Source organism: Phyllostomus discolor, chromosome 11 (genome assembly GCF_004126475.2).
Source record: "Phyllostomus discolor isolate MPI-MPIP mPhyDis1 chromosome 11, mPhyDis1.pri.v3, whole genome shotgun sequence".
In the NCBI taxonomy this organism is placed as follows: Eukaryota; Metazoa; Chordata; class Mammalia; order Chiroptera; family Phyllostomidae; genus Phyllostomus; species Phyllostomus discolor.
The window spans coordinates 21,405,599-21,422,435 of NC_040913.2; the positions used below are offsets into that span (position 1 = coordinate 21,405,599).

Here is a 16,837-nt window from a genome sequence, read left to right on the forward strand (position 1 = left end):
AGACCGAAAGTGCAGATCCCAACAGGTATTCATACACATGAAGAGGGGAAAAAATTATATAAGAGGAACACAAAGTAAACTTTTAAAGCAATTGATATTTTTCCAACAACAAACTTAGCAAATGGATACATGGAACCCCTAATTCTCAGCTTTCTTAAGGACATTGTACTCTTATGTTTTAATAAGCTGTGATAGTATTAGACATTCTTCTAACCCATGCAGAATATTATAGATATTATATAAGTACAATTACCCAGACTTCTTAAACATTACAAGTTTTTCCTTTAAGTCCAACTTGGTAGTTTCTGACTTGCTCTCCCAGAAATCCTAAAGCGTGTTCACTTGCCTTTACCACATTACTAACATATAAGGAACCACTTTCTAATTTTAAACTGTCCTCTTATTACCATGAAGACAAAAATTTAAGTTTTAAACATATTTAAACATATTTAGAGCTTGTGACTGGTTGGTTTCTAGCAAAAATTTCTTTAGAAAAAGAATACAGAGTGTATCAGGTATGTTTTGATCCCACTGTCTTATTGCAGAACAAGCAAAACACCATTTATAATACTCCATTAAACATATCTTACATTTTTCACTCTCCTGTCAGTCTCTTCTTGCCTGTAAAGAAAAAGAAGAAATAGCTATTAATAACTAAGAATTTTAAATTATTAATTATTAGCTAAAGTCCATTTTTATTCTGAAGTTCTATGAATATCATACCACCTGGGAAGTCTGGAAATATCAGGCTACATATTATCCATCCAAAAAATTTTTCTATATTGATTTCATGAAATATAATGGTCAGTTTCTATGAAAAGTTTGCATTTTTCACATTATTTTATTCAGTACAGCCTGGTTTCTGAAATGCATTACTTGCATGCTTTTGTATTTACTTTAAAGAATGTCTAAACCCTATCAAATGGGGGAAATGTGCTCACGGCAGGAAAAAATCAGGAAACTGGAGAGGGAGAGAGTCATTTTGCACTGAGATCTCCTTTTCAGTGTCCACATGGAGCGTTTTCACCCAAGTTTCCCAGAGCTAACTGGCCGGAGACCAAGACACTGCAGAGGTTGAGAAGCAAACTTTAAACAATAGCTGTGACTCTCCCCCCGAAGAGATTTTGCTCTATTACAAGAATCATGGGGGTTTTCCTCCTTACCAATAAAAAGATATGATATTCATGGGGCAGTTAAAAAAATAGGCTGATGTCACCACAATGTTGAGGAAGCAGCCACATGCGTTAACTAATGAAAGGGATTTAGGCTGCCCTAAAACAATGTGCGTTCGGTCATTAGAGGCACTAGAGCAGGATCACCGTGAATTCAGAGACACTGTAGAAGCCTGAGCTAGGTGGCTCCTAAGGTGGCTTCTCAGTTGAAAAGTCTGCAAGTAATATATTTTTTGTTAAGATAAAATATATGCGGGGGGATCAGAAAAAAAAAAGAATTATCTTCAGGAGAGCAGGTCCCTTGCAGTACAGGCTTCCCCTGCTAGGTGAGTGTTCTGGGAACCCATCTGTATCAGTGTACCCGCTGGCGTTGTTGTGAGAGGCTGTGTTCAGCTTCAGCGAATTTGTTTTGAAGACTCCTTCAATGCATCTGCCCATTTCATGATGGGTGACTTAGGCGTGCACTGAGTGTTCAGCAGTGTTTGACCAAAAATGGCATGATCCCCATGCCCCATCCACCCTATTCATCCAATCTCACTGTGAGTGACTTTTTTTTGGTTTCTCCAGACGAAAAAAAGTCTGCAAAGGGAAACATTTTCCTGGTGTGGAAGAGGTGAAACAAAAAATGGCAGAAGCACTAAAATGATTCAAAACTGATGAATTCAAAAACTGTTTTGAGCCATGGAAAAAACATCTCAATAGGTGCATTGCATCAAATGGAGAGTACTTTGAAGGTGACTGAAGTTTAAACATATGAGAATAAATATGCAGTTTTTAAAAAATAAATCCTGGGTATTATTGGGTCCCCTGTTGTACACACATGTCATATGTAAGGCATATATAAAACACACATAAGACATAGAAAGAAAGAAAAGGGGAAACACGCACACACACACATTGAATTTAGCTTTTGAAGAATCAATGAGACAGCTATGACCATTTCTTTCCATAAAACAAACTTAAACTGAAATGAACCTAAGGACAACATTGCACCTCCCATTGCTATAAATGCAAGGTATGGCCTATTCTGCCATAAACAGGCACAAATAATCAGTGAACTTGGTACTATAACCTTTCATGCACTTTACATTCCCTTCTAAATATGAGCACTTGTAACATGCTCTTGAACATAATGATACCTGAGCCAGACACATTAGTGTGCTATCACTGGATTGCAGTGCCAGGAATTCAAGGACTCAGTGATTTGCTGGAGCCACTGGAGGCCACTCTCTGACACACAGCAAACGCATCCACTGCTGGAAGTCAGTGACCCGGCAGCGTCTTTGCCTGCTGTGGCCAGGGCACAACCCCAAGGCCTTATAAATAGAAAAGGCCCAAGGGTGGGGGGAAGCTCATGGCAACACAAGACTCTCCAGGAGCCAGCCAACTTACTGCCCAACCCATCAGAACCGAAATTAAGGCAGCCTTATCTCCAAAGTTGGCTCACTCCTCCGTAACAAATATTTCAAGAGTTGACTTAGCAAAAGCACCGTGTTCAAGAGCATGGGCTTTGGCTCAGATCTGGGTCCCAAACTAGGTTTGTCTTGGCAATTTATTGGATTCTCCAAACTTCAGTTTCCTTCTGGAGAAAGTGGAGATAAGATCCCCCTAGTGCAATAGGTTAGGTGGAAATGGACCCAGGCCCTTAGCAGAGTCCCGATCCTTACGGCAAGTGCTCGCCAGGAAGCCATTAGTATCACTAAACAATGCGAGGACAGGGCCCATCATATTCACTGCGCTACCCACAGAGGCGTCCTAGCAGATCCATGCTGGACCCAGGATTTAAAACTGCAGCCAGCCTGCCTGACACTCCCATCCCTCATCACTGCTTTAGGTTTGTATTTATAACCACCTCCTGCATGCATTCATTTATCATCTGACTCTCCTCCACCAGAACCCAAAAGAATTTTTGTGGTTTTGTTTACTGCCATATCTCAAGTGTCTTCAAGACAGGGTCTACCACCTGGCCAGCACATAGAAATATTTTATTTAAAATGTCTAGCACAAAGCCCTGGCTGGCATAGCTCAGTGGATTGAGTGCGGGCTGTGAACCAAAGTGTTGCAGGTTCGATTCCCAGTCAGGGTACATGCCTGGGTTGCAGGCCATGACCCCCAGCAACCACACATTGATGTTTCTCTCTCTCTCCCTCCATTCCCTCTCTAACAAATAAATAAATAAAATCTTTTAAAAAATGTCTAGCACAGTGCATGGCACACGGATGCTCTCAAATATTGGTTAAATATATTTATTTAATTTACAGTAATGTAATTTAGCAAAAGAAAGTCTGAAATAATAAAAGCTCAGGAGATTCTTAATAAATATTCATATGATGTCAAAGAACAATTAAATTGGATTAGCTTATTAAAACATTGAATTTTGACTCAAATTGTATTGATATTCATAATTGAGCTTCTTTTTTAAACTACTATCTTGAAAATCATAATAAAAGGGAATTCTTTACAATCATACATCAGTAACGCAACAAAGAGCACAGATTCAAAAACAAAGACCAACTTCAAAGCACCGAATACAAAGATTGAATGCTACTCTCTACAATAAAATTACTTCCCAGCAGAGTTCTGAAATACAGAGACCAAAGAATCCAAGCCTGCCTTGAAACCCAAATTTAACATGAAAAAGTACAGTGATGTAACATTAATAGTTTGCAAAAAATGACTATGTTGAATAGATTGCCAGCCTTCTCCATATATCATGTGCTAATTTTTATTTTTTATTTTTTTAATTACAGTTGAAATTCAATATTATTTTATACTAGTTTCCGGCATACAGCATGGTGGTTAGACAACCATGTAATTTACAAAGCAATCCCCCCGATATCGCAAGTCCCCACTTGGCACCCTGCATATTATTACAATAATGACTACAGTCCCTATGCTGTACTTTACATACACTGATTTTTAAGTACTGTGGTTGACATTTAAGAAGTAGCAAGTAAGCCCTGGCTGGCATAGCTCAGTGGATTGAGCGCGGGCTGGGAACCAAAGTGTCCCAGGTTCAATTCCCAGCCAGGGTACATGCCTGGGTTGCAGGCCATAACCCCCAGCAACCGCACATTGATGTTTCTCTGTCTCTCTATCTCCCTCCCTTCCCTCTCTATAATATAGATATAACCTTCCACTCTGTTAACGGAATCGCTCTGGTAATTTCTTCACCCCCTGACGGAGGGCCAGAAGACACAAGCCCACCACAGACCTCGGAACGTGCCGTCAGAGGCCTGGAAGGGAAGAGCCACCAGCTCACAAGTGAGCCCATCGGTAAATGCCTCCATCTGTACCATCTTATCCTGACAGCTGTTAGGTGGACTTAGGAGAAGCCTGGAGCTCTAGGTCTGGTCCTGTCATTATTCACAGCTATTTTAGAATACGAGCACAAATTATCAGTGAAGGAGTACCACTGCTAACCAAAGAACCAGGGAAAGGGAATTCATTTTAGAAGCGCTGCCTCCCTGCGGGAGGTCCCATGGCCGGGCCTTCCCCGAGGAGACAGCTTCACCAAGAGGGCAGGCTCGGGGGCCAGGCTCCCTGGGTGTGAATTCTGGATCCACTTTGATTTAGCTGTGAGAACTTGGTCATGCTACTTAACTCTGCGTCTCCAGAGTCTCACCTGGGAACAGCACACCACTCTCATTGGGCTTAAATGAGAAGGTTTAACAAGTGCTTGATGCAGGTGGATCAAGTAAAGGAGACGTTTCAAGACTGTCCTCCAATCACCCACCTCAACCAAACAGCACGGAGGAAGGGAAGTAGCCAGAGGACTGGTGAGGTCCCCAGCACAAAGTGGCCCCTGCCTGGAGACACATTTCCGTGAAGCACAATTCAAGACACTTTCATATAATGCATTTCCTTACCCTCTTGCCATGGAAGGCTTTGAATAAGGAACTGTTTCTAGAATAAGAGCAAATAAAGGGCAAAGCAACCTGGTATGACATGTTACCAAACATGTTATTGACCAAACATCCACGTTGGCACCAAGCCAGCCCTCTTCGTCTGTCCTTTGTCATGGGCTGCTCCTGGGCCAACACCCTTAAATTTTCCAAAGCTCAAAATCTGAGGAAAAAAAACTTGTTCAATGTGCTCACATGGCCAAAATCTGTCTCCCTCGTATCCGAGAGCAGAGCTTGGGAAGAAAGCCTTAAAGGACAAGACTATAGTTTGATGATAGTTTGGTACAGCCAATTGTGTTCTAGGCCTTCGTCAAGTATATTTCCAAATACCTCTGTTTATGAAAGAGCTAGCCCCGGGCCCCCATGCCTGCACCCACCACAGATGTCCCTGGAGTCCCTTCCGGTGGAGTGCAGAGAGCTGAGACCGCACCCAACTCACGGCTGTATCCCAGGAGGCAACCGCAGGTCTGGCCAAGGGCAGCCAGGCATTGGAATGTCCATGCCTACGTTACCTAAAGCCTCTCACTGATCAAGGACGTCCAGCAGATCAAGGATGCAGAGAGATGGACATTTTCCCCAAATACGATAAAGCTTTACTGAAACAGAATCCCACTTCTCTTTTTTTTGGCTCCCTTCCCTTACTCCATACACCCTTTTTTCCTCAAAGAACCAACTTCCTCGTTTGCAACTCTGCAAGGTCCCACCTCCTCCTGTTCTGCCCCAATATGCTAATCCCCTGAGAACTGAAATCCCTGTGCTCCCAAAGCATCTTGCCTCCCCAGATTCCAGCTCCCAACCCGTCCAGGCCAACTTCCATAAACATCAAACACACTTATCTTATCAAACCATCGAGGAAACGTGATTTAAAACTCATGCTGGAATTTCTGACAGAGTAGAAGTATTTTTGCCCCGGGCACCATGAGAAGTGTGCTCCACCTGCCCCCACCCCAAGCTTCTCTGGCTAACAGGGGATCCGGGATTCTGTAAGGGGTCCGTGTCCAGCTTCCTACTCCGCCCAGTCTCCTCTCTGCCACACACAGTCAGCCTTCTGTCTATTCCCAACCCTACGGTCCCTATAGAGTCCTTTTTCTTGACCCAGAACAAGCCTCCACCTTTACTACTCAGGAAAAAGAAAAAATGCGACTCACTGGGTGATTATGTTCCCAGGCATCCACTTCCTGAGGCTACTTCCCGGAGCAAGGCATGGATTCTTCTCCTGAGGGACCCAACCCTTCTCGAGTCCTCCCAGCCCTGCCCTGCCCTGTGCTGCCCTCCGCTGCCCTAGAAGGCACCAGCTGAACTGAATGTTGCCTCTTAAGAAACAGGATTGATGTTAGAGAAACTGGGCTCAGGAGTTTCTTGGTCCCTCTCCAAGCCACCAAGTCATCTCTGCCTTCCAGTTGTTGCTATGAAGTCTGGCCACCTGTTCACAACTTAAAAAAAAAAAGCCAAGAAATGAGGTTCGGAATCATGATTTCATAAGCAGTCACAAGGAGAAACAGTGTGGGTGCAGCCTCAGCTTTAAATCTGTCAGACGTGCACGGGTGAGTGCGGGGGTGCTCTTGTGGCCGTGGGAGACCACTGAGGCTGTTGGAAGTGGTTGCCCCCCCACCCCCGACAGCAGCGGCACCATTTTTGTGTGTGAAACAGGGCAGTGACCTCCAAATGGGCAGACAGGAGGGACTCTGAGCAACCCTGAGGACACAAAATGAAAATAGTAAGCGTGTGAAAATTTCTAACTCTACTTACTGTCAGAAAAGGGCCTGTTTTTATTCCAAATGCAAGAATCAAAGAAGGATACAAGGATTATACTAGGTAACAGCTCCTTTTCCTACTAACACAAGGTCTACTTTTTCTATTCATGAAGCACATCTACTGCATTATTTAAAACAGAGCAAACACTACCATCTTTCTCTAGTGACTATGGAATAAAAGAAAGATGAGAGATGTGTGAATAAAAAGGCTAAAGACGAATTCTTGGAAAAGTGTACTTATTCTTTCCTTGTCTCAAAAAGCAAGATGCAATTTTTTAAATGGGAAATTCTTCCTTTTCTCCCACCTTCATCCCTAAAACTGAAACTGTTCTAATTGACAGTGTGCCAGTCATGTTAGACACATGTGACTCATAGATTTTTCATCTGCTATTGTTACAAAAACACAGCTCTACCTGACTGTGGAAACTGCAAAAATAACACATGAGAAAATAACACCACATCTGGAGATAATCAGTGACCACACACAGATAAACTTGATGATTTCTGGACCTACCTATGTGAGAAAAGACTCCTGGAGATTCAACAGATTTTGCCCTAGCAACATAACTTATTCCAAACATGACAAATGAGTAAGTACCCTCCTGTTAAAAATAATTTGTCATTAAATTTCACCCCCTCCCACACAAGACTAAAAATAGCTGTTTCACTTAAAGAGAAAGGAAAAAACACACACATTCCAAGGTGCTGGCACACGGCTCCACTTCAGTAAGGGACCGAGGGGTGCTGCCGTAGGAGCTGAAAGGTGGGTTTTATTTCTGACTCTCTCAACCACAGACTCTTTTTGTAATTCTTTTCTACTTCACAAATATGTTTGCTACTACACAAAACTGACTTCACAACTGAGACTCCACACGCACATCCCCTGTTAGATTGCAAATGAGCAGAGCATTCCCGATGCAGAATTCAGTGTCCGTTATGCATACCCTGTGTGCTAAACGGAGCTGCGGCATTCACCCGTATCGAATGGGGAGATGCCAATTACAGACTCACCCGTCATTTTGCTTCTGTCGATTACAACGCTAGGGAGCCGTAGCAATGGAAATAGTGGGTTTGGGCTTCAGACGTTTTAAGTTGGAGACACTTAATGAACAAAGTAGAAAGGTGAAGTAACTGATAATTAGCCACACAAGTATGGTGTTCAAGCCAGAGGTCTGGCCGGCACTATAACCCAGGGCAGCAATTTTCAACCTCTTTCATCTCATGGCACGCATAAACTAATTACTAAAATTTGGCAGCGGACCAAAAACATGTTTTTTGGCCAATCTGCCAAAAATATAGGTATAATTTTGATTCATTCACGCCGGATGGCTATTATGTTGGCTGTTGTCACTTTTGTATGTGGCCGTCTAAGGAAAAAGAGGTCAGTGCCCCTGACTAAACAGTCAGGTATTGCATGTCTGAAAAATTCTTGAGGCACACCAGGTGAAATTCGTTGGTCTAAGGACTTGTCAGCGTGGAGATGAAAGGTTAAGTCATAAAGCTAAAGTGAGGCCACCTTACAACTGAGTGTAGCTAGAGAAGAGGTCTAAGGTTTGAGCCCAACACATCTGAGTCAGGCAGGAGAAGAGAAGCCAGCAAAGAAGAGAACCGTCCAGCAAGAGGCAAGCGGTGCCGGAGGGCAGGAGCGCAAGCGGGCCAAAGGGGCTGTGGGAGGGGAAGGCAAGGGCAGAGGAATTACTCCTGCATACTTTCTCGACCCTTAAAATGTTTTATACATACACACAATTACTAATTACTTCTCCTCGAAGAAAAATCATAAATTACCATTTAAAATGTTACTGTCCAAGCCCTGATGTTCCTAAAGACACAATTTAGGAGTGCACTGCACTGGACATCTCACGGGTCCTTCCACACTTCTGATTCCGTGCTCAACAAAGTCGACATGAAATTTCACTGTAAGTAATACATCTTTTAGTCCTTTACATCATGATTTCGGAACAACAGTAGTATGCCAGGTGAGGTACTCCTTTTTTTTTCTTTTTTTTTAGTCAATCTAAGTTTTCTTTAAGTAGGAATACTTAAAGTATTATTTAAGTAGGAATACTTCTTGTCTTGGACCAAAAAAAAAATCTATGAGTCACAGTTAACAAATATACATTTTTTAAATTGTAGACAAACCGATGCCTTAAAAGAGCCTCAGGAAAAATAACAGAATACAGACAGACACAGGTATTTGCAGTACGTCTCTGTCACGATGCTCAAGTATAAGGATATCAATATAGAACAGAGATTCAAGAATCTTCTCCAAAGGTTTGGCCAGAACTTGACCTCCTCAAAATATCTGTTTGGATCAAAACACAAAATCCATAAAATTGTAGAAAATGCTGAACATGAACAAAAGATCCATATTATTGTGCTAGAAAAATATTCCTGTAAAAATGGTATTTTTCTGAATGTTTCTAAATAATTCACTTTAGGTCCCATGAATATCTTAATCTTTCAAAGGTCTTAATCTTTCACCTTTCCTTTCGTTCATGTACAAACTAAAACAGAAACTTTAGCACCTCTTTAACAGTGTCTTCAATTGAAATTCTGAGTTAATGACTGAATTATTAATTGAAGCAATGTTTGTACAGTGTTGTCTTGAATAGAAAACTGAAGTTAAATTTGTTTTTAAAACCACCCCTTAAAGGACATATACACAAAATTGCAAATTAAAATTCTGAGAAGTCTAATAAGAAATCTCAAGCCCTGGCTGGTGTAGCTCAGTGGATTGAGCATGGGCTGGGAACAAAAGTGTCCCAGGTTCAATTCCCAGCCAGGGTACATTCCTGGGTTGCAGGCCATAACCCCCAGCAACCGCACATTGATGTTTTTCTCTCTCTCTCTCTATCTTTATCTCCCTCCCTTCCCTCCCTAAAAATAAATAAATAAAATCTTAAAAAAAAAGAAATCTCTTTTACTTAGACTTTGAAATATTCACTTTTTCATATTTTTTGGTACAACTTTTACTAAAGTCTTAAGGGATAAAGATATTAATTAGGCATTTCCAGTTCTGTTCAGTTTAAGTTCACTTTTTGCTAAATTATGTAATGTGTATTAAAAATAATTGCCTTCATTAAGCACTTTATGGTAATCATGATATCAATGTTCTACATTAGCTCCTTTAATGCACACAATGATCTAATGATACACAGATTAGGAAACTGGAACTCTAAAAGCTTAAGAAATTTTCCAAAAGCCACAAATCTATCAAGACTTGTAGATGAGTGGATAAAACAACTATGGGCCATTTATGCAATAGAATACCACCCAGCTGTGAAGACAGAAGAAAATGTTACCCTCTGCAACAGCATGAATGGACCTGGAGAACATGATGCTAAGTGAAATAAGCCAGTCACAGAAAGGCAAATACCATATGATTTCACTCATATGTGGAATCTAATGAACAAACTAAACTGACAAGCAAAATGGGGACAGTCTCACAGATGGAGAACAGATGACAGCTAGTGGGGGGAGGTGAGAGGGTGGAGGGATGAAGGAAAAAGGACTCATGGCATGGATGACAGTGGTGGTTGTGGGAGGAGGGGGTACAAGGGGAATAAATGGTAATGGGAAAAATAACAGTAAAAAAAAAAAGACTTGATGTGATCCCGACTCTCCACAGGCTAAGTAAGATCCAGGCTAAGACCCTGATTTAGCAGTAGTGCAGTCACACTTCTGAGTCTAATTATTTAATTTTTAAATAATTTACATCTTAATCCTGACAAATAATTGTCTCTGTAATACCCTGAAATAAGTCTCTGAATATTCTTTCAAAGTGTTGGCTCAAAACCAGTCTACAGCACAGTAATTTCCTGCCTAAATCTGTCTCCCAAAGACAGTGGCACACCAGCTCCCTATTACCACCTTCTCGGGCAAATAAATTCTCAATGTGTTCCACTATCTTGCACACAAAACCCATTATGGATTCCGCAGGTGGAAAATCACCAAAGCTCTTTTGAAAAGATATCTAAGCAAATGAAACAAATCACAATAATTTGCATAGTGAGAACTACAAAGTACAAATTTCCTGTACTTGGCCACTGATAAGATTTTACGAGCGTAGTTTCTGTAAAACCAGTACTCACCAATTATAAAGAAATAAGATTAAAAATTAAGCACAAATGGAATTAAATAGGAAGATCTTTGGGTTAGTTTTCTGATGGTACGTTTTCTTATCTTGAAAAAACCAATGATCTACACCCTTAAGTTTGTGAATATTAAACAAAACATGCTTGTCTCCTGAAGCCTCTGGAAAGAGTGTGACCGGATCACCCTGTGATGGCAGCCCAGCAGAGCGACCTTCAACTTCTGGCTTTCAGAACCGAGAGAAAAGGAAGTTCTGTTGTTTTACATTGTGTGTGTGTGTGTGTGTGTGTGTGTGCACGCGCGCACGCGCCATTATATACAGGGTCCAGCAGAAGCAACATCTGCTTGAGTGTGGTTGGTAGAGTATTAATATAGGTATAATCATTTATAATTTAATTTCGATATTTCACCTAAAATGTCATATGGTGTGCTTGAACATGATTTTTTTTTGCAAAATGGTGACTTTCTTTTTTTTTTTAATTTTATTTTAATTGTTGTTGCAGTACAATTTTCTGTCTTTTACTCCCATCCCAACCCACCCACCCAGCCCTTCCCTCCTCCCTCCCATTTCCACCCACCCCTTGTTTTTAAACATGATATTCTTATGTTACAGAATTACATGCTTATGATGTTGTAATAAAAGATTGTGTAATAAAAAGGGGCATCATTTGTGTCACACACTGTATATATGTATATATATTTATATATTTATATTTTTGTATATATTTGAAGTGCCTAGCATGTAAATACTCATTCCTTTCTGATGCACATGAAGGTTCTCTACAAAGCATAAGGTGATGGAAATTGTTTTGTCAGTTATCATCACACCAATTCCTCAGATGTACCTTATATAAATGTCCTATACGTGCTTATAGTATAAACCCCATACTGTCAAAGCACTGCATACCACAGTATTTGTGCTACACATTCAGAAGTCTCCATTTTGCTTAAAAGTAAATTATTCTCCAGTGCCTACAAGTGAGATTTGTTTCAAAATCTTCATTTTCACCATAGGAAAATAAGTACCACTCCCCCCTCGAAAATTTCCCTAGCTAAAGATCTTTTTAGTCCTAAATTTTGTCTGTTCTAGATAGGTCTTTCTTTATGTAGTGTTTACCAAAGCAACTCCAGGAGAAAATAACTAAACATCCACAGTTTTATTTAACCCAAAGGTTCAGAGGCAATATGAACTTAGAGCAGGGTTTCTTGACGTTGGCGATACTGACATTTGAACCTTACACTTTTTTGTTGTGGGGATTATTGCCGACATCATAGGATGTAAAGCTGCATTCCTGGCCTTATCCACCAGATACCAGCAGTGCTCTCCCCGCCCAAGCAAGTCATGGTACCCAGAGCATCCAGACACTGCCAAGGAGTCCTGGGGGGAGGGGGGCCGGCAGGAGGGGACACAGAATGGACCACAGTTGAGAGCCATGTTCTAGAGCAGGGATGTCAAACTCATTTTCACCAGGGGCCACATCAGCCTCACGGTTGCCTTCAAAGGGTCAAAATAATTTTAGGACTGTATAAATACTCCTTAACTCTTAAGAAGTTGAAATTACATTCAGCCTTTTGAAGGCAACCGTGAGGCTGATGTGGCCCCTGGTGAAAATGAGTTTGACACCCCTGTTTTAGAGGATCTAAGGATTTAACGAACTCTCCTTAATCAAATAAAGCATACTCAAGGTTCCCATGGGTCTAAAATTAGCTGAAAGGTCACTTAATGACAATAATCTAGAAAAAGATAACAAATGCAGAAAGGCAAAGCAAACAGCAAGCAATTACTACACACCTGAGAAGTTAATGAAACACACAGTCTCAGATCCAAGGGCAAGACCTCGCCCAGTGCCTGAATCATAATTGACATTCAGTAAATATATACTAAATGTTGTAAGACCTAGGAGCTCAGCATTCTCATTATCTTGGAAAAAAATGCATGCCAGCCTACTTGTCTGTCAGACTCAAAGTGGTAAGAAATTATGTGTCAGAGCTTCATTTTCTGCATTCCAGCTGTGTTGCAATACATCCTTCACAGAGTCAGACCAACTTCGATGCTCCTCCAGCTAAACCTTCTTTAAGCCATTTTCTAAAAGTTTTACATTTTAGGTCCCATTTTTCATGCGCTCCAGAATGGTTAAGAACATTCTTTAAAATATACCTGTATGTAAAGCATATTATATATGAATAATTCATATTGTACTATCATAGATTTTAGTTAAAAATTCCATTCCTAATTTTTTATTTTTGTTCACAATATTGATAATTTAGTGAACACTGTGGTAGGCTGAACAATGAACCTCCCCCACACCAAAATGTTCTTAGGTCCTAATCCCTGGAATCTCTGAGTGTTACCTTACATTGCAAAAGAAACTTTGCAGGTGTGATTAAATTAAGGATTCCGTGGTAAGGAGATGTCCTAGATTGTCAAGGTGGGCCCCAAATGCAGTTGCAAGTGTCCTTGTTAGGGAGAGGAAGAGGAGGACTTGACTACTCTACACAAGGGGATGTGACCACCGAGGCAGAGATTCGGGCGATGCAGCCAGGAGCTGAGGCACGCTCGCAGCCTCTAGACAGGAAAAAGGCCAAGACTGACTCTCCCAGAGCCTCGAGGAGGAAGCAGCCCGGTGGACACCTCGACTTTAGCTCCTGAAAGCTCACGTTAGACATGTGACCACCGGAACTGTAAGACAATAAATCCATGTTGTTCTCAGTCACTATCAACAAATTGTGGCAATTATCACAGTGGCAACAGGAAGCAAGTAGAATAATTGTACTATATCGGCCTGCACATCACACTTCACATGAGCCGAACTTCACCTCCAACTTAGCTCAGTGTGTGGCGGCCCCATTTCACAGACATGACACGAAAACTTAGTGAGATAGAGCCATCTTCCAGAAGTTCCCTTTCTTACAGTTATAATTTAAACCCAGACCTATGTCACTTAAAAGCTTATTCATAGCAATATGAGTGTTTGGCTGGGAAGCACTGCTTACTCCCCACTTTAACCTTTGTCCACAGAGACCACTGCCAACAGTGCCACCTGCATCTAATTCGTGTCGGGGAAACTCAAGGCAAAACTGAAATTTGTCACAAAATTCTTATATAAAACTATTTACTGCCAAGTTTTTATAAATCCAGTAAGTGAAAACACACACACAACACCTTTCCTGTAACAGAACTGCAAATATGTGACAGTGCAGGTGACACAAAAAAAAGGACTGAGATCATGCAAAGGTGTCTTTCTTTGTCACCCTTTGACAACCTTTTAAAACTTCTGAGGCTAATCATCTAATGAGTTTTTCCTCCTCTCTCCCCTTTACCATATGTAGCCCAAACCAAATTCAACTAATACCTCCCAGACAACATTTCTCCGGTATGGCCTTCACATTCCCACTATCATTATCCCGGCTCAAAAGCTAAAATTTTATGAGTTCTTAAGGGCAGGCATTGTTTGATCCCCAGGGTTGTTCATCCTTCCACGTGCTCTGCCCCGGTGAGGGCCCCCAAGTCTGCAAGCCACAAAGATACGAGCCAAACAACGCCCTCTCCCTCAAACTCTCACTTGCCCACTAACCAAATCCTGTCATTCTAGCTCCTACATATCTCTTGAATTCGTCTCTTCTTTCTTAGAGGTAATTCATGTCCCTTCTCCACACCTACCCCTCCTCCCTCCACAGAGATGCCTCAAGAACCTTCCCAAAACGGAATCCTCTCCACATCTCCCCCCTTAAAAATCCTTATTTCTATGGCACTTATGTCCCTTGAGTTAAGTCCAGCGTGTGGCTGGCATTCACAGGCATGATCTGGCCACTCTTGGTGAGCTCATTTCTTGACCTGCCGCAGGATAAACCCAAAATTCTTTCCATAAAACATCCCTATGAACAGCCCTGCTCTCTCCCATCTCCACGTAAGAGACGAAAGGTTTTCTCTTCCAAGAAGGCTCTTGACTTGTTCTCCCCCCACCCTTTTGAACTACTTGAGCCTTTCAGATGAGGCTCACCAGTCTCTGACACCTTCCTATCTCCTCCTAGGGGCCTCACCCTTATGAGCCCATGGGTACCACAGCGCAGAGTGCTTTAAAGCATCCCATTATTATGATGTAGCATGAATCTCTTCCCAGTCTCTCCTCTAGATTGTGACCTTCACAAATTCAGAGATAGACTGTATTTATCTCAGGCTCAGTACTTAATATATTGGCACTAAAATATCACTAGAAATAATGTACCGATTAATCTTCAGCTTCTTTTCTCTAAACATCCATCCTACCAAGCAGCCAGAATTATTTTTAAGGAGCCATTTTAACTATGTCATTTACTTGTTCATTGTCACTAAATTATAGGGCTCACTAGGCTTTAACCTTGAACTTAAGTTTAGCTGTATCTCCATTCTATCCTTCAGTCATTTCCTATTGCAGTGCATCCTATTCTGGCCTTAGTCAAGCAAATCCAACACAACAGAACCTGTTTACTCTCACTTTGGGACCAAATGTGCCATTCTTTGAACCTAAAGTGCCCAGAATCTGTCACACATTTAACTCTTAAATGTCAATATCGTGGAAACTCCCATAGGACAACACCATGTAGCTGAAACACCATCCGTTCAGAGATCCAATAACTCATCAAAATATGGAGCCGTATCACTCATTATTCATCCACATGCGTCCATACCTGATATCTCACCCGCTCCAAAGAAACTTTGAGGATTCATCTCATTTTCTTTTCTCAAACATTATTCATAGTCTAGAGGTTTTGTTCAATATCTATGTCAGCGGAAGAAAAAATATTCTTAGGATAATAAATTTCTCTTTGAGCAATTTCTGTTGGTTTATCTGTTACTAGAACACAGGTTCTCCAACAGTGGTTCCCAGATCAGCAGCATCCACAATACCTTAGCACTTGTTAGAAAGCAAAATTCTCAGGCCCTCCTCCATACCCACCTACCAAACCAGCAACTCTGGAGTTAGAGATCCGGTAACATTGCCTCAGTGAAACCTCCAGGGAGGTGATTCCCATGCATGCTAGTGACTGGGAGCCACTGAAATACACCAAAGCAAAAACTACATCTGAAGTGAAAACTACAGCCTCAACAAGTTTAACTACTTCTTTGAAAAAGGAAGTTAAACTAAAATGTAACTCCTCCAGCCTTAGCCAACTAGAATTTAAAACAAATAATAAAAAGCACAAAGCAACTCAAAGTTAAGTGAAAAGCCTGGAACTAGCGCCAGTGACTTTCAAGTGTTGACGAAAAAACCTCAACATGCTTCGTTGTGCTTGGGCATGCTTCAGAGAGCACCATGCACACCCGCACTCGATTGGCTGCTGTCACTGCGCACGAAGCTAGCTCTTAGGGTGTCTTGGCTCAGGCATCTAAAGAACGGGGAAGGACACTGAGTTCATTGCTTAACACCACATAAGCACCAACACTCCATGGGATCCCGAAGAGAACACCTAAGCAAAACAAACATGCATGAAGTCCACAGAACAAATTGTTTCAAGAAGCACAGAGTGATTTATTTCTTCTGTAACTTTTCTGAAAAGTCAACCACCGCCAGCTTTAAAGAGATGCTATTCAAAAGGTTAAAATAAGTTAATTTTTGTTGCAGTCATCTTATAGTTTCCTTATAATATCATGCATCCCTATTTTAAGTCTCTGAAGTTGGGTAATTGGCAAGAAACCAAGCCTAGACATATTTTTTAATTACCTGATCTCTAATTTGTTTGCCCAAGTTAAAAAAGTCTGAATTAAGTAATGTTACACTCATTCATCTAAATGTGGTGAAAGATTAAATGACCATGAATCTAAGCCCCCCTTACTAGAAAATTCTAAATAAAAAAAAATTATAATCCAAAATTGTGTCCATAAAAACAGCTGTGTCTAAATAGAGTTGTAAGGCACCACTAACAAACATGAACA

At 41.2% G+C, this 16,837-nt stretch overlaps 1 protein-coding gene across 17 annotated transcripts in view; it reads right to left on the reverse strand.

The window, feature by feature from the left end:
- Window positions 1–16,837, reverse strand: part of LMO7 (LIM domain 7) — a 219,648-nt gene that overhangs the window by 63,013 nt on the left and 139,798 nt on the right. For 16 of the 17 annotated variants that reach the window (XM_028526480.2, XM_036011276.1, XM_028526482.2 and 13 more), the window contains one exon: window positions 591–621. In XM_028526480.2, coding sequence (XP_028382281.1) covers window positions 591–621 — 31 coding nt within the window. Of the gene's footprint in view, window positions 1–590; window positions 622–6,225; window positions 6,323–16,837 lie in introns of those variants that run through there. The other variant, XM_036011280.1, reaches the window with a different exon arrangement.